Below are 19,143 nucleotides of genomic sequence, written 5' to 3'. Positions count from 1 at the left end.
AAGGAGGACAGAGTGTATTTGTAGGGCTATTATTGTTTGGGTTGCTAATGCTTTGGTAATACATCAGCTGTACGAGATAGTTTTAAAAGGGCATTATTGAAACTCGGACAAAATGTTTGGGTGTAATGCACCCAGACACGTAGCAAGCCAATTTGTTCGTATGAGCCGTATAGGGTGATTTATATTTATATGGTATTGGGGGCTTGCCCAGTCTTGTCAGCAACAATCATATGTGAGTCCAGGCTACACCCCCGGGATCATAACAAATCCAAACCACACATTGTACTAACTACCTAGGTTTTGCAATATTCACATCCTGCACCATGTTTCCAGTCGAAGATGTAATGTGCGTGTGATTTGGGTTAAATAGTCCTAAAGCTACACTGGCCGTGTCAACATCAGACACGTTCCTCTGGTCTCATGCCTACGTCTGTCACTGCTCACTCTTACATTACAAGACAACTTTGGGAATACCACTGGCCTGGATAATCAGTCATCCTCAGAATCAAGCCTTCCAACTGTACACTGTACCCACCTTTGGGCCCCATGATTCGGACTCTGAGTTCGCCAGCTCCAGCTCCTGTCGTGTCCACCCAGAAGTGGGACCTGAAGTCAGTCATCAGACCCGGACCCTCCAGCCCAGGACCCCACACCTTCACATCCCCTAGCGTGGTGCTTGCTCGGATGTCGATAGCATAGGGGCTGCCTGTAGGTGAACACAAGGCACGATCAGCTGATGTTATCAACACATAAACAAAAACAAATGCAGACTATTTCGGAAATACAACGAGTGTGTGTCATAGATGAGCCTACGTACCCATGACATGTTCATTGTCGTACTTGATCTCTACGATGTGCCTTCCTGTCGTACTAGGTGTCACCTTTACTCTCCTGGTTCCGTCAAAGTTGTCGATCAGCTTGCATGGGACCGGCTCCTTGCGTGGCCCTGTGCACTTGACAGTCAGCTCGCCTGTTTAGAATAACACAGGATAATGAAGTACATACCAATATGTAGCAAACCTGTGATGAAATGATGATCACCAGAGTTTCAGGAAAGACATTCATCACCATGGACTCCGCTGCCACATTTAACTGTTACAACGGAGTAGAGTCCATTCTATGTTCGGCTGCACGGCGCAGCAAGCATGTATGGGACACCCTTCGTGACACTGATGGGTCTTCCCTCCCAAATGTCCATTATTTTGTTTAGCACCTGGAGATGGCAGACCATAGGTCTATGGCAATCTCTGCAATAAAGATTGGTTCCTCGCTTTGCATGAAAGAGAATCTATGTTCCACTGACGAGTGACTATTCCAGACACAAACGTTGCAACCTTAACAAGTGCGTTGACATGGTTCTTGTATAAGTACGATAACTTTCAACCAAGAGGACTTTACACGCGCCGACATTCTGTTTGTGTTTTTTTTCAGGATAACTTATAATGTAGTGTCTGCTCTTAACACCAACATCAGATAGTGAATCTTATCTCATTAGTAAACATCCATTTGATGAAACTAACGTCGGTCATTAAGCCCGAAGCCGAGTGATAACCACTTGAACCCATGGTTTTTGTTGTCTGCAGGTCCTAATGACTGACACTGACATCCTTCACATCCTTAGTAACTATGTATTATTGATATATTAAATTTAAGGTCTACACATTCTGATCAGGACAGGTTCCGGGTCCTTAGGACCGACAGCTTTATGGCAAAGACTGAATTGATGCATAGATACATACAATGGCTGATAGATTAATTTTGAGGGCCAGACACAGTCGTACTTAGCCAACTGGGAAGGAATCCATGTAGTGCTAGTGTAATAGCCAGACGTACCTGGACCAGCTTCCCGAGGGTCAATCCTAAGATCCAGATCCTTCCCCAGGATTCCACCCCTTGTCCAGTCACCGGTGAGGGCTACCCGTTTGGGCTGAGGTGGACTCCTGACATTCACTCTGAATGGTGAGCCCTTGAGCGGATGGTCATTCCACTTGAGTTTCAGAAGGTATGCCCCGGGCTCTCTTGGTGTGTAGTCGCACTTGAACACCCTGGGTCGGACTGACTCAACGTGGACAGGGACGCGCTTACCGTTACTGGCCTTGGTGAGGTCTGCATCGGGAATACCTGCAAGGTAAAACTTCGTGTTATTGAAAGTGTAATGCATCAGTATGCAGTGTATGCTGTAAAGAAAATAGTGTTGCCCAAAACTAACCGGAAATGGTTTGTTGTTGTTGTTGTGAGCAACTGAGACCAGGAAATATGAGCCAGTGTCTGACGACTTGAGCAACGTATGATGTAGGATGACACGCACTCATGACGCACTAGGCCAATTCCTCCCGTCTGTCTCACAAAGGGCGACTTGTATTCAACAAACCTGGACCTTGCAGCCAGTGGGAAAGTAGTAATAATGTTTGATGCACCTCCGCGGGACGCCATTGCGTTTTTGGTAAACCTTTTTACAATTGTTGGAAAAGAAATATTTCAGAGCCAACCCACGAATCTAGAAATGAATTGAACATCATTGTCTGATAATGCCACTCACCATCCCCTGCCTTCGAGCCGTCAACGTAGAATGTAGCTGGTTGGTCCACACTGGCTTCTTTAAGTCCTCGACCACTGAGGACCACCTTGAGCGGCCCCCGATGCTTGGGCGAAGTGGGGATAGTCTCCGTGGGTGGGTAGTATTTGATAGTTTCAACAATAGGAGTCACGGATGGAGGTCGTGACGGGGGTCGGTAGATGGTAGGCTCTGACCCGTGGATGCTCACTCGATATGGGTCGCCATTCGTGGAGCCTGCGACAGACGACTTGGGCGATACTGGTTCCGGACGTTTCAGGGGTACCTGCACCAGCCGGACGTTCGGGTAGGGCTCAGGTTCATCTGGTTGGTACGTTGCGTAGCCCAAGTAAGGCGATCTCTGAAGAGGAAAGCCGCCCCATCGAACATGGATGTCATGCTTGCCTGCAAGGAAACACAGGCAAATGACTAACTGCTGTTACACTGGAGCATGGACACAGGAAACTTTCTACCTGTCGTCTTTGTAGTGTAAGGTTTCAAAGAAGGTCATGGCTTCTGGAACACTGTACACATGCAGACCGGGTTACAATGATGGATGAAGAGGGAGCGTCTATGATGAGTGTGCGCATTACTTTACTGTGTTTCTTTCTGCTTTCTGGAATTATGGAAACCAGCTGTATAGATGTATTAAAACAAATAATTTCAGTTGATGAAATTAAGAGATTGGCGATCGTGTGGAACATGACCGTTGAACTTCATTGGTGTCAGCCTTTGTCAGTTTGAAGAAAAGCGGACTTGGATGTGGTTAAAAGACAATAGGGACCTCACATATTAATATGTATGGCAAGTGGTCTGCAAGTACCGGGGTCTGGACCACAAAATCAGGTTATTAGCATGGTGGCAATGAGCATCTACGCAACCTGAATGCAATGACATGCATCTGTGGAATTACCCGATCCAGTTTCCCACCTCACACGACAAGTATAGGTTGCTGAAGATCTTCACGGGCCGATACCAGAGATGTTGACGCGCTGGGCTTGTTAAATATGGTTATTATGATGATGTAATGAAGCATCAGTCACGACAGAATTCTGAAGATTACAGAAGTCCGTATAGATTGCCTACCTTGCTCCCTGGGGGTGAAGATAACGGTGTTCCTGCCGTCGTTTCTCTGGTCGACGGCTACAGGGATCTTCCCAGACGGTCCACGGACCTCAGCAGTTAGTTCCCCTGGGGGTGAGACATTTGGATATAGACTAGGCATGAGTTCACAACTGTATTCATTATTATACCGTTAGTCCAAAACATAATGAGGGAAGCTCTACGTAATCCGGACGATACAGTTACGAGTTATATCGTCCGGATTAGCGAGTGTATTGGTATTGGTATGTGTATTGATATGGCATGTTATCAAAACGCTGCTGTCTACACAGACCAAATTTACTTAGTTATATTTATCCGAATATAACATATTAGCAATTCCCCGAAATCTTATTTTTATAAAACTAAATTTTGATTATGTTGAAATGTTGATTTCTGAAGGTGACAATTAAGATTACAATAAAAAATAGTGTCGGTTATGCCGACTTGTTTTACAAAACGTTAGTCTTGAGTTACCTGGTCCAGCCTCGGAGGCATCAAACGGAAGCTGTTTCTCCTTATCGACCACCAGTGGGATGACTCCCCTGTCGTCAACAAGAGGACGCCATCCGCCGGACACACGCACAAGGAAGGGGTCAACCACCATAGGTTTGAATGGACTTTCTGTGAACCATTTGCGGATTGAAATAATTATGCAAGACTACACAGAACTTTGTCTTGCCATTAAACGTGGTAACACACGTCCATTTTGTGTTTTTGCACGTTACCCTTTATAAATTCAATACGGGAACAGGCAATTGACCGGTTTATGGTATACACTGGTTTGCTGTTTAAGTTTCCTGTTTAAGTTTAAAACGTTGTATGGAAAGGATTGTCAATATTTGTTAGCATCTCGTAACCAACAAAACCATCAAGTCATTTTGGAAAAGAGCTTTACAGGGAAATGCTCGTACAGACTGACCTTCAATGTCCTTGCCGTCGACCCTGACATTGATGAGATGTTTGCCTTTCTCAGCCGGTGTATAGTGAACCCTCAGAGTGTTGTCTGGCTGGGGTTCTATCATGCTCTTGATGGGGTAGGTGGGACCTGAAGTGACATGTCGGAAATTAATCAGCTATGGTAGTTTTGTGGCAGTTTTAACTGGACTGGAACGTTTGGAATCTAGATTACAGGACGCTCAGTAGCAGGGAGGTTAGTTTTACGCCGCATTTAGAGATATTAATCAACAAGGCGGGGGACACCAGAAAGAGGGATCTCACATTGTACTCATGTGAGGAATCAAACTCGGATATTCAGCCTGACGGACAAACGCTGTAACCACTAGGCTACCCCACCACCCTACATAGTGAACTATATATTAAAATTGACCGGAGAACCGGTTAGAGGGACCATCCGATTGTGCTTACACTAACAGCGTATAGAGATGAATTACGTAATGCTAGTGCCATTGTTCCAATGAGTATTTCTTTTTGTTGACAAACGAAAAAAAAAGCAAGGTTTTTTTTATTATTATTATTAGTTATATGTCATTTCAGCAGGTGAATGACTTCATCGTGATCGCCACTGATTTCTAGAGGTATATTCCGACACTTCATCATAAAATCACCGACCTATTTCCAGCAATGCATTATACAACCGACTGCTTACCGTGAACATTAACCGACACGTTGCCGGGGAATCCACGGGGGTCGACAATGAAGGTGGCGGGTCTGTCCACGATGGCTCGCTCCAGCCCCTCCCCTGTAGCGACGGGGGACTGCAACTCATCTATCTCCTGAATGAACGGGGAGCCTGTCAGGTAGATAACAAGCACGTGAAAAACACAATTACATTTTGAGTAATTCCCACAAAGCATTTAATTCTTACTTTTGCATCAGATTGTCTGATCATCCAAGGCAAAGGTTTCTATTTTTCTGTGGTCCATATAGCTGCGGCATGTGAAAGCGTTGTCCTTTAAGAGTTTCAGATAATATCCAGACTTTGTGACGTCACAGAAGGTTGTATAATCATTATAGTCATCTCATGTTAAGTCAAACTAATAGTACAGAAATAATAAATGGCAGTTCCCAAACCTGCCTCTTGGAAAAGTCCCAGTTCACAACATGATTAATCTAGGACAGTCAGTCCATAGTACTTTGGAACTCGTTGGTTGTTACGTGAAACACAAACTTCATTTGCAGCATTGGACATTGACTCGCCAGGCTCTTCACAGCTCAAGTACCTTTGACTGGTTGGCCATCGAAATGCAGCCAGATCTTGTAGATGCCTGGTCCCTTGGGTTTGAATGTGACCCTGTATATCCCGGGCTTGTCTTTCTTGACCTTGCCAGGATACCGCAGACCATTGTGGGTGACCTCAGCCTCGAGCACACCATCCCCGACCTTTGTACAGTCCGCTGGTAGACGCGGAAAGACAACTTATTATCACCACATCAAAGCATAAAAGTTCAAGTGTACACCCTGTGTCCTATACTGTCGAAGACTGACAAGGTTTTAGTGGTGGGTCGGATATCTAGCCGATCATCACGACACTTAACAATATTATTTCTTCTCGACAAATCGCTATCGGTTATGCAAATGTCTTAGGTGAAAAAGAATGTTTTTGATTCTAGCTTACGGAACATCCTTCTCAGTGCAAATAACATTAGGTGTTTCTGTCGGTGTCATATGCTTTCAGAGACACAGCGTTAGAGCCTTGTCAGATATATTGGTTCACTATGTGAACCCGTCGTGACTTTTCGAGTGAGTGAGTAACTATGGCATACAACCGCTTTTAGTAATATTTCATCAATATCATGGTGGACTGATGTCGAACCCAGGTCTTTGGTGTCACAAGCGAACGCTTCGACCCATCGCTTACCCCTAGACACAGTTACCATTTGGTGCAAAGGGCACACTATCTTTGGAGGTCATATGAATCAACCACTAAAACTCAAGAATGAATAAATTCATCTTTTAGAATGCCCACCAAACATGACACTAAACTCAGTGATGACACCAGGTGTTTATATAAAGGTAAACATCTACTGACCTGATGGTAAGACATTTCAACAATTTCATAAGAACGTTGTGATGAAATGTGTTCATTTCAACGCAGCTGCCACGTGTTGGATTCTAACATCCACCGAATATCGCTACTATTCCTGTATGACCGGGTATAATTGGGTCTGGCCGTACCTTACAGATTAGTGGGGAGCTGGTGTTATTGGGTCTGGCTGTACCTTACAGATGAGTGGTTGGGAGCTGGTGTTATTGGGTCTGGCGGTACCTTACCGATGAGTAGTGGGGAGTTGGTGTTATTGGGTCTGGTCGTACCTTACCGATGGGTTGTGGGAAGCTGGAGTTATTGGGTCTGACTGTACCTTACAGTTTAGTTGTGGGGAGTTGGTGTTATTGGGTCTGGCTGTATCTTACAGATGAGTTGTGGGGAGCTGGTGTTATAGGGTCTGGCTGTACCTTACAGATGAGTTGTAGGGAGTTGGTGTTATTGTGTCTGGCTGTACCTTACCGATGAGTTGTGGGGAGCTGGTGATCGTGCCGTCCTGCATGCCGTACACTTGAATGTCGGAGGAGTCGGTGATGTGGCAGATGAAGGGCCCGCCGGTCATGTAGTCGATCTCCCAGTCACCTGAACAGTTATCCAGATATGAGTCATTAACAACCAGTACATACAAACACAGACACAAGGCATTTGGATCACTGGGAACCCTGTTTGTGTACCAGGCAGTCTTGCATAACAAACTCTTGGTACTTCTGAACAAATGAACACAGTGTAGGGATAATGTTTTCAGGTTGTTAGTGTGTGAGACATGGAGGTCACTATAATCTGAGGCTAAGTTCAGGACTAAGTCTTAGAATATTTTATGCTTAAATTGTTATTTTGTTTCTTATTTAACGCCACATTCTGCAATATTTCAACCTGTACACAACCGAGTCTGAACAACACACTCCAGTGATTGACATCATGAGCATCTATCTACGCTTGGGGAATAAAAAGATAATAATACACTAAGTCAGCGAGCCTGCCCACAGGACCCAGTCACTTCCTGGAGAAGACCATTCTCACTCTGATCTTCACTTCGCATTGTGCATAAATCCGATTAAACCACATTACTCACCATTTTATTACTTGTTTCGTGTTATTCCAGAAGCCTTGAGTATGAGGATCACATATTGAGATATATTCAAAACGACGAGAACGATAAACATTCGTTATCACGATAAACAATATCAATCAAAGTAAAAAATGTAGTGGCTTCAAAATGTGATCGTACATGATGCCTTTATCTTGAATGCTCCATTCTCCCGCTCTACAGCGGTGATAAACACTGCCTTCCTCTGCCTCTCCTCGGGGTCCGAGCTGTGGAAGTCCGAATCTGTAAAGACAACACAACCTAGATAACACTGCAAGTTAGTATAACATTCAACCTAGATAACACTGGAACTCAGTATAAAATTCAACCTAGATAACACTGCAACTCAGTACAATGTACGATCTAGATAACACTGCAACTCAGTACAACGTACGATCTAGATAACACTGCAACTCAGTACAACGGACAACCTCGATAACACTGCAACTCAGTACAACGTACGATCTCGATAACACTGCAACTCAGTACAACGGACAACCTCGATAACACTGCAACTCAGTACAACGTACGATCTCGATAACACTGCAACTCAGTACAACGTACAACCTCGATAACACTGCAACTCAGTACAACGGACAACCTCGATAACACTGCAACTCAGTACAACGTACGATCTCGATAACACTGCAACTCAGTACAACGTACAACCTCGATAACACTGCAACTCAGTACAACGTACAACCTCGATAACACTGCAACCTAGTTTAACGTCCAGGATGATGATTGGTTGCAGTCATTACATTGTTAAGTCTAACCTGTTACAACAGGCACTCTCCAGATCTAAACATCATGTGTGTAGCAAGTGTACACAATAAGTTGTTTCCTGTCTCTATACATGTATATGCATATCTCTATGCCCTGTCCTTCAATTCAGTGCTCACACTACACTGTTATCAATATTATTAACCGTATATTTGAAAGTTAAGCTTATCCCGACACACGGGGTCGTGTAGCATCTAGACTGCATGTGTAGTGTGTGAACTATATGCTTACTGCTACAAGAATGTTTTTGTTAAATAGTTGGTTATGTTTATCCCGACACACAGGAGTCGTGTAGCATCCAGACTGCATGTATAGTGTGTGAACTATATGCCTACTGCTACAAGAATGTTTTTGTTAAATAGTTGGTTATATTGCTCATATAACTAGCGTATGGGCGGTCTGTAACTTCCATCGTTTCAAAAAAAACACTTTACTTTCCATCATAATACTCATTATTTATAGATATCATTCACTGATCTGACAAAAGTGATGGCTTGATGCTGTGTGCATCTCTCAGTAATACGTGACCAAGTTACTTTCATCACATAATTTCTGTGACGTACAGGGCCAAAGGGAGACAATCGTCTATGGCTCTACCTCCCATTGCAATATGACCGAATCGAATCGAATCGAATTCGAATCAAACATGTAAATGCTCGTGGATTTAACACATGTGTCTTTTTTCTGCAATATCGAGGCCAAAAAGATTTCTCACCTCTGACTTCTGCCCTGTTGAACTGGACGTTGATGAAGTATGGACCGGCGTCATACGGGCTGTAGGTGACCCTGTACATGCCCTTAGTTGACTGTGTGATGGTCACCGGCACCTTCCTGCCCTGGTGCTTGATGTCCACCTGCACTTCACCGTCACCAGCTCGCGTACAGTCCACTGGAGACACATAATTGCCAAATACAATTCTCTTGCATTAGGTCATGTGCATTTGTGCAATGTTTCTTTTACATAAAATCATTTGATTATTGAATTATATTATCCTAGCTGCCCCAAAATATATCCGTCTATGTGGGATAAGCCAACTTACTCCAAAACTTCACAAGCTCGTGCCTGTTGTGAGACAAATTTTTAATGTAGAAAAGATCATTACAATTAAAAATAACATCCACCAAAATCATGTCACAAAACAGCGATCTGTATTCCCATCTTAACACTGAAAACAGACTATGTTCGGTACGATATTTTGATCTCTAAGAGTCAAAATTCTGAAACTGTGAATTTTTATGTAAGTTCGAATGCTATCTTACAAACTCACAAAAATGTGAACTGATTTTTAATGATGTAACCTTGGGAACTATAAAAACATTATATAATAAAATTAAATCAGTTGATGCCACGAATAGCGGGGATAGTGACACCTCGTTGGGTAAAGAAGATTAAAGAAAAGGGGCTAAGACACCTTTGAACTCCTGCATTTTGGCCACACCGCCTCCTTTGAGATCACACACTCGGACCTGTGAGGGGTCACACACGTCAATGGGGCAGCCGTCGATGTGGCGGTTGTTGTAGTACAGATCAACACGCCACCGACCTGGGGATTAGAACATTTTATATGCAGATCCACATTCACAGGTACGTATGGTAGGAGGATAAATCGTTTCACTTTGAAAAAACTACAGATACGTTTCTGTTTTCATGTTCAAGATTAAAAGAACGGTTCTATTTTCCATTTTATTGAATGAAGTGTTATTGTCTTCAAGAAACGTTAGAATACGTTAGATTTGCCTTATTGTGCTTTAAAGTTACTTTGCTCTTTCATAAACAGGTTGTATAAAGTTACGGACTTTCTTTCTGTCGTATATGGTAAGAAATGGAATGGTTTATCATGGAAACAGATGTTGTCTGCTTCTAGCAACTCATTGCATATTGTTTTTTTTTTATAGATCTTGATTCTTGTCAGGAGTTGTATGTCGTGCCCTTAAACCTACAATGGTCTTAAGTGCACAGAAATTATAAATATTCATGTGTGGGCGGATCTTGTCGTATCTATATACCGTTTGGTTCCAGTAATGGTCACTCATTATTGCTGTTACTGACCGATCTCTGATGGCATGAACTGTGCTGTGTAGTGACCGTCACCGGTCATCTTGATGACCCGCCCACTCGGGGCCTCAGCCTCCACACGGATCTTCTCTGGGTCAAACGGCGGTGACATCTGAACACAGAGGAACCATACAATCAATGACAGACTGGTTGAATGATCTTTATTTTATCCACAATATATGGAACAATAAATACTTAGTGTGTACAGATTTCATGAGAGGTGACAAAAGACCTACTTTCACACAGAAGATGGCATGTACTTACGCCTTTTCGCCAATAGCAATATCGCAAGATGTTTCAACTTTATATTCTTCAGATACCCACAACCTTTTACCCGTGATCAGTACACAGCCAGTCGTGAAAACCAAACGTGAACATAGATCGGTGGCCGAGTTACCTTAGAGTCAATGATCACCCCCACAGAGTACGTATCGAACTTGTACGACTCCATCTGCAGGTCGACTCTGGGTGGCATGACGTTGTTGGTGGTGCCGGGAGACTTTACGAGATGGAAGGATGGAGCTTGGGAGCTGATGGTTGGGGCGTGGCTGGAACTGATCTCGTCGTCGTACACGGATACCTGGAACACAAACGTACTATGAGCACCGCGCAGGGATACGTTCTCTATATGTAATAGAAGATGTTAGACGGAGAACACATAATAGCCCACATATTCCTATATCATAATCTATAATAGAACGTATCATGGTCATAAGCTGCACAATCCTGATTACTTGGGCCCCAGCCCTCAAAGCGTGTTTCGTATCGCTGCGACAGTCGTAACTCTTATACTTTAACATAAACTTACGACTGTTGTAGCGCTACGGTCGCGCTGAGGAATGAGGCCCAGGACCCAGATTTTCGAAGCTCTCTTAGCGCTAAGATAGTCATAAGTGCCATGCATTAACATAAACTTACGCCAAGAGAGCTTCGAAAATCTCGTCTCTGCATTGTACAGTGTTAGCTTCAAGACATATCCGGTAATTCTGTTAATTCTGTTAAAATAGAGTACACACACTCTCAATGGGACCAATATCGGCATAGAAGTACAGAAAACTAGGTTTATAACGAACCTGTTTATAACGAACTAAAGGATTCAAGAAACTATTTTATTCATCAGAGCCACATATGATTCACAAAGTCATGAAATGATATCGAATATGCACGTGTATTCTTACAAAACACTGGTTATTCCATGCATTCCATGCACAACAGAGTTGGATATTTGATTTGGTTCCACCCGGTATCTCAAACAAATATGGGAACCTTCTATTCTCTTTTCCGTGTACGTATTTCGCTCCATCTGATGGAGTCAACTAGCAGTCGCACATATCATGGAAACTACAGCAAGGAACTATATGCGGCATCAATTGTTTGTGGAGATGCCTCTAGGCGTGTAATATTTATGTAACGAAGGAATATTTCAAAACGATCTATTTATATCTCAGAAAAGACGCAGTGCATAGTTTATGAACATAGCAAATGGTGATGACGCCAGGTGTTCGCGACGAGGTGAACACATCTTAACCCGCCTGTGGTACCCGCTCCACTCTTGACATAAAAATATCCGAGATATATTTTGTTGCTTTACTGGGTGTCTCTAGAAGATATAAGAAACGATGAAAGCCTTAAGGAAAGTTTCAAAATAGATGAAACATGTCCTCCAAAGCAAATAAGCGAATGGACAATATGTGTATCACGGAGGCGACAATCCGTAAAGGTTCTCCATATGTCTACCACATGTCTAACAAATCTACTCTTTATGCCGAATTCGAAGTATTTTGCCCCAACCTCAGAATACCAATATCCCAACAAAAGTAGAATTCTTAGAATATTGTTTTGTGCGATGAGTGTTTTTCAGTATTAACACCGATATTTACATGCATTAACAGATGGCTACTCTGTATGCTTGTAAAGTGAGTGAGTGAGTTTGGTTTTTCACCACGTTTAGCAACATTCCAGCAATATCAAGTCGGGGACACCAGAAATGAGCTTCACACAATGCACCCATGTAGACAGTTAAACCCAGACGTTCCCACGCACCGTATGCATGTATAGATGCTCTGTGATGTCGGAATATGCACATATTGTGACATAATATTAAGATATATTGATATAGCCCTGTCTACCGTTCTACGTCTTGTGGGGCGGTGTGGTTGTTTTATGGTAAAAGCATTCCTCTGACACACCGAGGACCCAGATTCGATTCCCCACGTGTCAACAGTCGTTTTGTTTTGCCATATAGCTGAAGGCGGCTTCGAACTTAAATCACCCAGTTTACATCTTCTTGTATTTTTCTGGTTTAAATACTGTACAAACACGTTTTGTCATTATTAGGTACAACGGACATGCTTCAGCAAGCAGGCTGTCTGTCTGTCTGGGGAGCTTTGTATCCACGTCACGAGGAATGCAATGCAGATAAATGGCCATACTGGGTAAACCAGACAGGCAACATTTCTCGCCCACAGCGCCTCACAGCTGTATCTAAAATCTGAGCAATGTAACTGACAAGCCACACGTGTTAATTTACAAAGTACAAACCACACTGTGCCAGAAGTAAATATAGAAGTTAGACATTTACACCCAAGGTGTTTACTATGATGCAATCATAACAACTCAAACATTTTATAGTTTGGATAAGAGAAAAACATATTTGATTTTCTAATCAGAACGTTTTCATAGCTTTTTTGACACTTTTGTACTTAAGGAATAGTTGTAATGCTTTCATATCATCTTATAAATGTACATATACAACTAGGATCCTACCTTACAGGTTTTGCAATATGTAAATGCTTAGCTTAAATCACATTTAACATTTGAGTTGCATAGCAACCGGTGCACGCCCTTGGTTACACGAAGGATGACACCTATGTATGGAGACGGTTGCCTATATCTTTGTTCCCGTTACTAGATAACGACCATATGTGTATCCTAGTAAATGACTATTAGTTTTATTATTGATAGAATTAATATCCAAACAAAAATACATAACATTTCCGTTCTTGGATATGAAAAGTTAATGTCAGAGAAGAATTATTCATGGTCATCCGCTGAAACAGATTGCATATCTCGAGTCATCGTTTTCCTTATTGTCTCGAGCATGTCTCGGATCATTGTTTACCTTATTGTCCCGAAACGACACTTTTCGTTTGTGTACATGTTCCTTATGCCTGGTCTCCTGTGTATGGAGGTGTTCCATGTGATGTTCCGTGTGGTGTTCTGAATGGTGTTCCTGAAGCACCTGGGTCTCCATATCCATCTCCTCCAACTGGCGGTCAGACTGCCACATTTCAGAACGTGTTTCCCTCATCATAATATCCATATGGTTCTCAGATATGCTCTGCTCCATGTGTTTCTCAATATATTTCTCCATGTTCTTCCCTTTGTGATGTTCCTCCATATGCATCTTCTCCGACTGTACATCCCCCAGAGGCCGTCTGACACGTACACCTCCCTTCATGATTTGCGGACTTCGCAAAGTGATGGTCATACTTGCTGTATAATAGATACACTCCTTTCAAAGTTTCAAATGAAAACTTCACTGACGGTATCCTTGCACATTCCGGAGACCTGTTTCCCTGCTGTAGTCGACACTGCTCCCACCTTAAGGTTAAAAGGTTATGCAGCAAGACGTTGCCGGTGTCCCTGACGTCATGGAAGCTGATGGACATCACCGTAACGCAGGCACAAGAATGTGGACCTATGGCATTCATCAATGGAGTTATCTGGTTGGTCGTTGTGAAAAGAGATGATAGTTTCGAGGTACGTGAGTATGTCTTATTCTTCAAAGCCTATTGAATTTTCTGAATCATTTTGATTTGACTTTTTATGATGCAATTCCCGTTTGGGATTTCGTCTTGAGATAAAGCCTGTGTATTGAAATAGGCAAGGCAACATGAAGCACCTGCTACATGTTGTCAAGTGAATTTACTCATGCTTATATTGTCCTTGATAATGCATGCAGTAACAGCCTGCTGAGGGACTTTCAGTGGGAACGACACGTGGATGCATGAGATTAAGATGGTGGACATGAAAACTACTTCATGGCATGGCGGGACGATGGCGTCAGTAAAACATACTGAAATAATATACGTTCCTAAGACCGTTCTCGAGGCACCTCTACACTAAATGATCCCTCCTTCCTCCACACTAAATGATCCCTCCTTCCTCTACACTAAATGATCAATCCTTCCTCTACACTAAATGATCCGTCCCCAAGTTAATGGAGGTTTGCTATTTTAGTGGGTGTGTGAATCACCCTGATCAGGGTCAGGTAAGCTACTAAAATTCATTTGAACATGTTTATTGATACCAGTGGCCAGTTTCCCTTACAAAGGTGTATTCATCTCACTGTTTATGTGATCCGTGAAGATTGACCTTCAGTATTCATGCTTGTCTTAAGAGGCGACTAACGGGATCGGGTGATCAAGGTCATTGACTTCGTTACCACACGTCACTGTATCTCATTGGCGTAAATAGATGCTCATGCTGTTGATCAGTGGGTTATCTGGTCCAGGCTCGATTATTTACAGGCCGCCGCTATATAGCTAGACTATTGCTGAGTGTGGTGTAAAGCTAACTCACTCACTCACTCACTCACATGGTGATTTAGGAATACTCTAGTTCGGATGAATGGATTTATGTACTATGGTGTAACATGACTTTTACAAAACCATAAAGGTAGCCTAGTGGTTAGAGCGTTTGCTCGTCATGCCGAAAGCCCGGGTTCGATTCCCACATGGGTACAATGTGTGAAAGGTGTATCCCCATTGTGCCCACTCTTCCTTAAACAACAACGACACCCTTAGAACAATAGGGGGGGGGGGGTAGTTATAGTCTATTTCAAGGGAAGTATAGTGACAATAGATTTGTAAGAACAAATAATAATGCAAAGGGTGAACAAACATTGATTAATGGCAACTATGGGTTTAGAGTTAAGAACAAAAAGAATAATATAGTCTACTGAAGATGTGTCAAAAACCGAGCCGAGCGACACTGAATATGAATGAACCTGCTGGAACTAAACTCACTCACTCGTCACTATTTGTTTGGGCAGATGATCAAACAGATTTTGACGGTGATGTTTCATATTTCCATTTTGTTTTCTCTTTTTCTTTTTTTTTCTTTTGTTTAAAAAAATATGTTTCTTTGACTTGTGATGTAGCTTCCGAAGGAATATCTAAGCTCAAAATATTAACACGAAACTTTCATGTACGTACAAAACTGAACACATGTGAGAGGCTCGTTATTAATCTTGCTCAGCATATTTCTGTCCTACTTTAAACGAGCCCATATAGGCAACATTCCCAGTGGACGAGGACACCGCCAAGGTACACCCTGCTGAATAAAGACGTTTAGCTGACTGTGTGGCAGTTACCTCAGCTCTTCTATTCAAGCCAGACCTCCGTGTATACATAAATACATCGGACTCAATGTCAGGCGGTATCAATGTGTGTCACGTGACCTAACAAAACACCTCCGCAACACACAAGTGACCCAATTCATTGGATTCTTGAAGTCAGAACTCATCTGTTCAAACGCCTCTGTCATAATACTGTGCCCCAAGCTGTTCCCATGATTTTGGAACGAATAGACTTTAAATCGAAGTGCGTCTGAATAAAAGCGTGAATATTGTTCATGCGTATCTGTTTGAAAGGAACCTTTCCATTAATCCAACTAGCAAATGAAGGAAAATGTGTACAGGCTAATCCCCATTACAAGTTATGATGAAGATGATCAAAATAAGCACAATTTTATGCTTGTTTAAAGTAGAAATAATTTCCTTATGTCAGTTAATCAGTTATGCTAATAAAACACTTCCAAGAGCAGTGGCCATAACGTTCCTGAGTGGTTGTAGAAGAAACATGGCATTTCACCACCTGAGGGAACAACTACACCTAACACGCAATATTCAGTTGTTACATAGTTCATATTTTGTTTCAGTGCAGGCTGACTATTGAAACTATGAGACATTAAAAACGGCATGATGAGACTTTCTCTACAATAATATGATGCGACGGTGTAGTTTCTCACAATGGTGTCAAGCAAGAACGTCAAGGAAGTACAAGTACTATCCCACATAAATGACTTATATACATCTAACAGGGTCTAACAACAACAGCCACAACAACAACAATAGCAACAACAACAACAATATGAAAAATATAACGGCCACAACAACAACAAGCATATTGGTAATTAATGCAGTAGCAGCTGGGGAAGCCAGGTGTTTATGAGGCCGAACAAAACATAAATAGTTAATAAGATAGATTAGCGATGACTGCCTACAATATCCTTATCACTCATCAACTTCTAAAATGTCAGTCAAACAGAACATATCCTACTTGACAGCCATCGAAACACCATAAACTTTCCATCAAGAGACATCAAGAGAATTATTTACCATCCTCGTAGAGCAAATCCATCGAATGGACAAATCCTAGTTAATATACTTCTTGTCAATTTATTTCTTAGTTAGAATCCAAACTGCCAGAACGTTGCCTTTTTCTCATGAGTTCTGCTGTTTGTTGATCCAGGAATATATTAGTTGTTATCAGTTAACCTTTGTACTAGTCTGCTACTTGTCAATGTATTCATGCTTCTCGTCACCTGGCTGTAGTCACTTTTAAGCTGACAACCATTCAAGAATCTACATCGAAACGTTACTCTCGTTACACTGTGCAGTAAAAGTAGCCACATGTCATACATACATGCCATACATAATACCACATGTTTAGTTATATATGTCGGTTAAACAACTGTCATCACTATACATGTGATGAGGATGACATCATGTGACAATGTCGGGTAAACATCAGCCTGTCATCAATACCCATGAGGTAGTGATGACATCTTATCTCACCTCACACATAAATGTCGTTTTCTGATTGGCTAAGCGCTCTTCTATTATAGCAGACGAGGTGCATTGTCATATACCCAACTACCAATGGCAACTCATACCTTACTTCGTGGAAGAACTTCTTCATCTCTGATAACATTGAATCGCGCATGATGCACGGAAATTGCCAGTGATTTGCCAATGCATATCGACGGAGGAGAAATAACTCTAAATTTGTTATTCTTATTCGTCTGCAAAATCTAGCGTTGGTTACGAAAGAACTCTCGGTTGTCAAAAACATTCGGAACCTTTTTATGCCTGGTCTGTGTTCCTGTTTATCAATGTGTGTTAACACAGTGCTTAAAGACTGGTGGTGAATGCATGCTGAAACACTCAAGTCATATTAACACTCACTGTATTTTTATGAAAACTATAAATGGATTGATTTTTATGTTACCTGATAATAGTAAACTTGGTATATAAAGGATGCTGAAAAAGCGAAATATATTAAACCCTCTCAGTCGAATAGACCAAGTGTCGAAAGATTTGCGATAGTATTGCTGCACAATTGTCCCAGATATTCCCCATCTATAATCAGAAAATTTGCAAAGTACCTGTGGTACTTACCCTGTTTTGATTAATGTCCATCTTTGTTGACACGTTATAATCTGCATGATTCGTCCTCTCAAAGCTGTAGTTTCTCCTTTCTGAGACATTGTAGTTCCTATTTTCCGACGTTGAGACGTTGAAGCTGCCTCTATCCATCTTGTTGACGTTGTAGTCCGTTCTGGAGAGGTTTTGATCCGTCTTGGTGACCACCTGAGTGAAAGGAAGAAACTGGGCTGTGTACGCCATGATGCCAAGATGTTCCTGGTTTTCCTCTCGGATTTCCTCTGCTGTCAGGAGGGGCTCCACTCCTAAATCTCTCCCTCCCTCTATGCCTGAAGAGCAACGTTGACAATATCACCACTCTCTTAACAACGTCTCACGACCTACAAGTATCGTACGTCTATTCGATCGATTATATTCAGTGCACGGCTATCATTATGCAAGTCAGGTGAAAGTAGTTGTCGTACATGTTTTCTCTACAAGGCAGATCTAAAAATACAAAGAGTTATTTACGACTTGGCATTCAATAACGGATCACATTAACGTAACGGGACCACCCGACTGAAAGCAACCATACAACGCCAAAACCTGTCTTCAGAAGAACGAGATATTGTTCATAGTGCTAGCTCTGTCAAGTTGTGTTAGAGTTCTATTGAAAGATATGGGCAGAGAAGCTCACCTTGTTGTAGAGTCTGGATAGACGACCCCCTTAATTCCGGCCACCCTGGGACTGGGCCCCCGGACACCTTGACCAGTTCACACAGGGCTCTACCATCGTGCCAATCAGTCTGGGGAAGAGATTCGACCTCATCAGATTCAAAATCGAAGGAAAACATTCCAGCTGACATTGTCCAACACACCTTCAATCCCTCATTCTTCGTATACTTTCTTCCCTCAGTTTGTATGACATACTATCACTTGTGGGAACACCTTTGTCAAGGCAGGCCTGTTATTCAAATGCAATTTCTCATGAAGGATATGACTCAAACCCGGCTAGCTGTCACACGCAGTGGTGAAGGGCGAATACTACAAGTCAGAGACACCTAGCTATAGAGCTTTAGCCAGAGGCAGATCACGCTTTGTGGCAGGCTTCTTGAAGGATTGCTGT

General features: G+C 42.4%; 1 protein-coding gene across 1 annotated transcript in view; it reads right to left on the bottom strand.

The window, feature by feature from the left end:
* The window catches only part of LOC137281481 (filamin-C-like), a 53,398-nt gene that overhangs the window by 3,199 nt on the left and 31,056 nt on the right, over positions 1 to 19,143 (bottom strand). Inside the window, exons 5-21 of the mRNA XM_067812734.1 lie at positions 18,715 to 18,823; positions 18,054 to 18,367; positions 10,986 to 11,168; positions 10,583 to 10,700; positions 9,945 to 10,076; positions 9,248 to 9,421; positions 7,891 to 7,992; positions 7,125 to 7,244; positions 5,839 to 6,012; positions 5,265 to 5,408; positions 4,578 to 4,703; positions 4,133 to 4,279; positions 3,641 to 3,745; positions 2,540 to 2,959; positions 1,834 to 2,121; positions 818 to 970; positions 536 to 706 (exon numbers count right to left, since the gene is read on the bottom strand). Coding sequence (XP_067668835.1) covers positions 536 to 706; positions 818 to 970; positions 1,834 to 2,121; positions 2,540 to 2,959; positions 3,641 to 3,745; positions 4,133 to 4,279; positions 4,578 to 4,703; positions 5,265 to 5,408; positions 5,839 to 6,012; positions 7,125 to 7,244; positions 7,891 to 7,992; positions 9,248 to 9,421; positions 9,945 to 10,076; positions 10,583 to 10,700; positions 10,986 to 11,168; positions 18,054 to 18,367; positions 18,715 to 18,823 — 2,980 coding nt within the window. The remainder of the gene's footprint in view (positions 1 to 535; positions 707 to 817; positions 971 to 1,833; positions 2,122 to 2,539; positions 2,960 to 3,640; positions 3,746 to 4,132; positions 4,280 to 4,577; positions 4,704 to 5,264; positions 5,409 to 5,838; positions 6,013 to 7,124; positions 7,245 to 7,890; positions 7,993 to 9,247; positions 9,422 to 9,944; positions 10,077 to 10,582; positions 10,701 to 10,985; positions 11,169 to 18,053; positions 18,368 to 18,714; positions 18,824 to 19,143) is intronic.

Source organism: Haliotis asinina, chromosome 4 (assembly GCF_037392515.1).
Source record: "Haliotis asinina isolate JCU_RB_2024 chromosome 4, JCU_Hal_asi_v2, whole genome shotgun sequence".
In the NCBI taxonomy this organism is placed as follows: domain Eukaryota; kingdom Metazoa; phylum Mollusca; class Gastropoda; order Lepetellida; family Haliotidae; genus Haliotis; species Haliotis asinina.
Note: the sequence above shows the minus strand (reverse complement) of the source record. Positions and strands in the feature narration are given on the sequence as shown.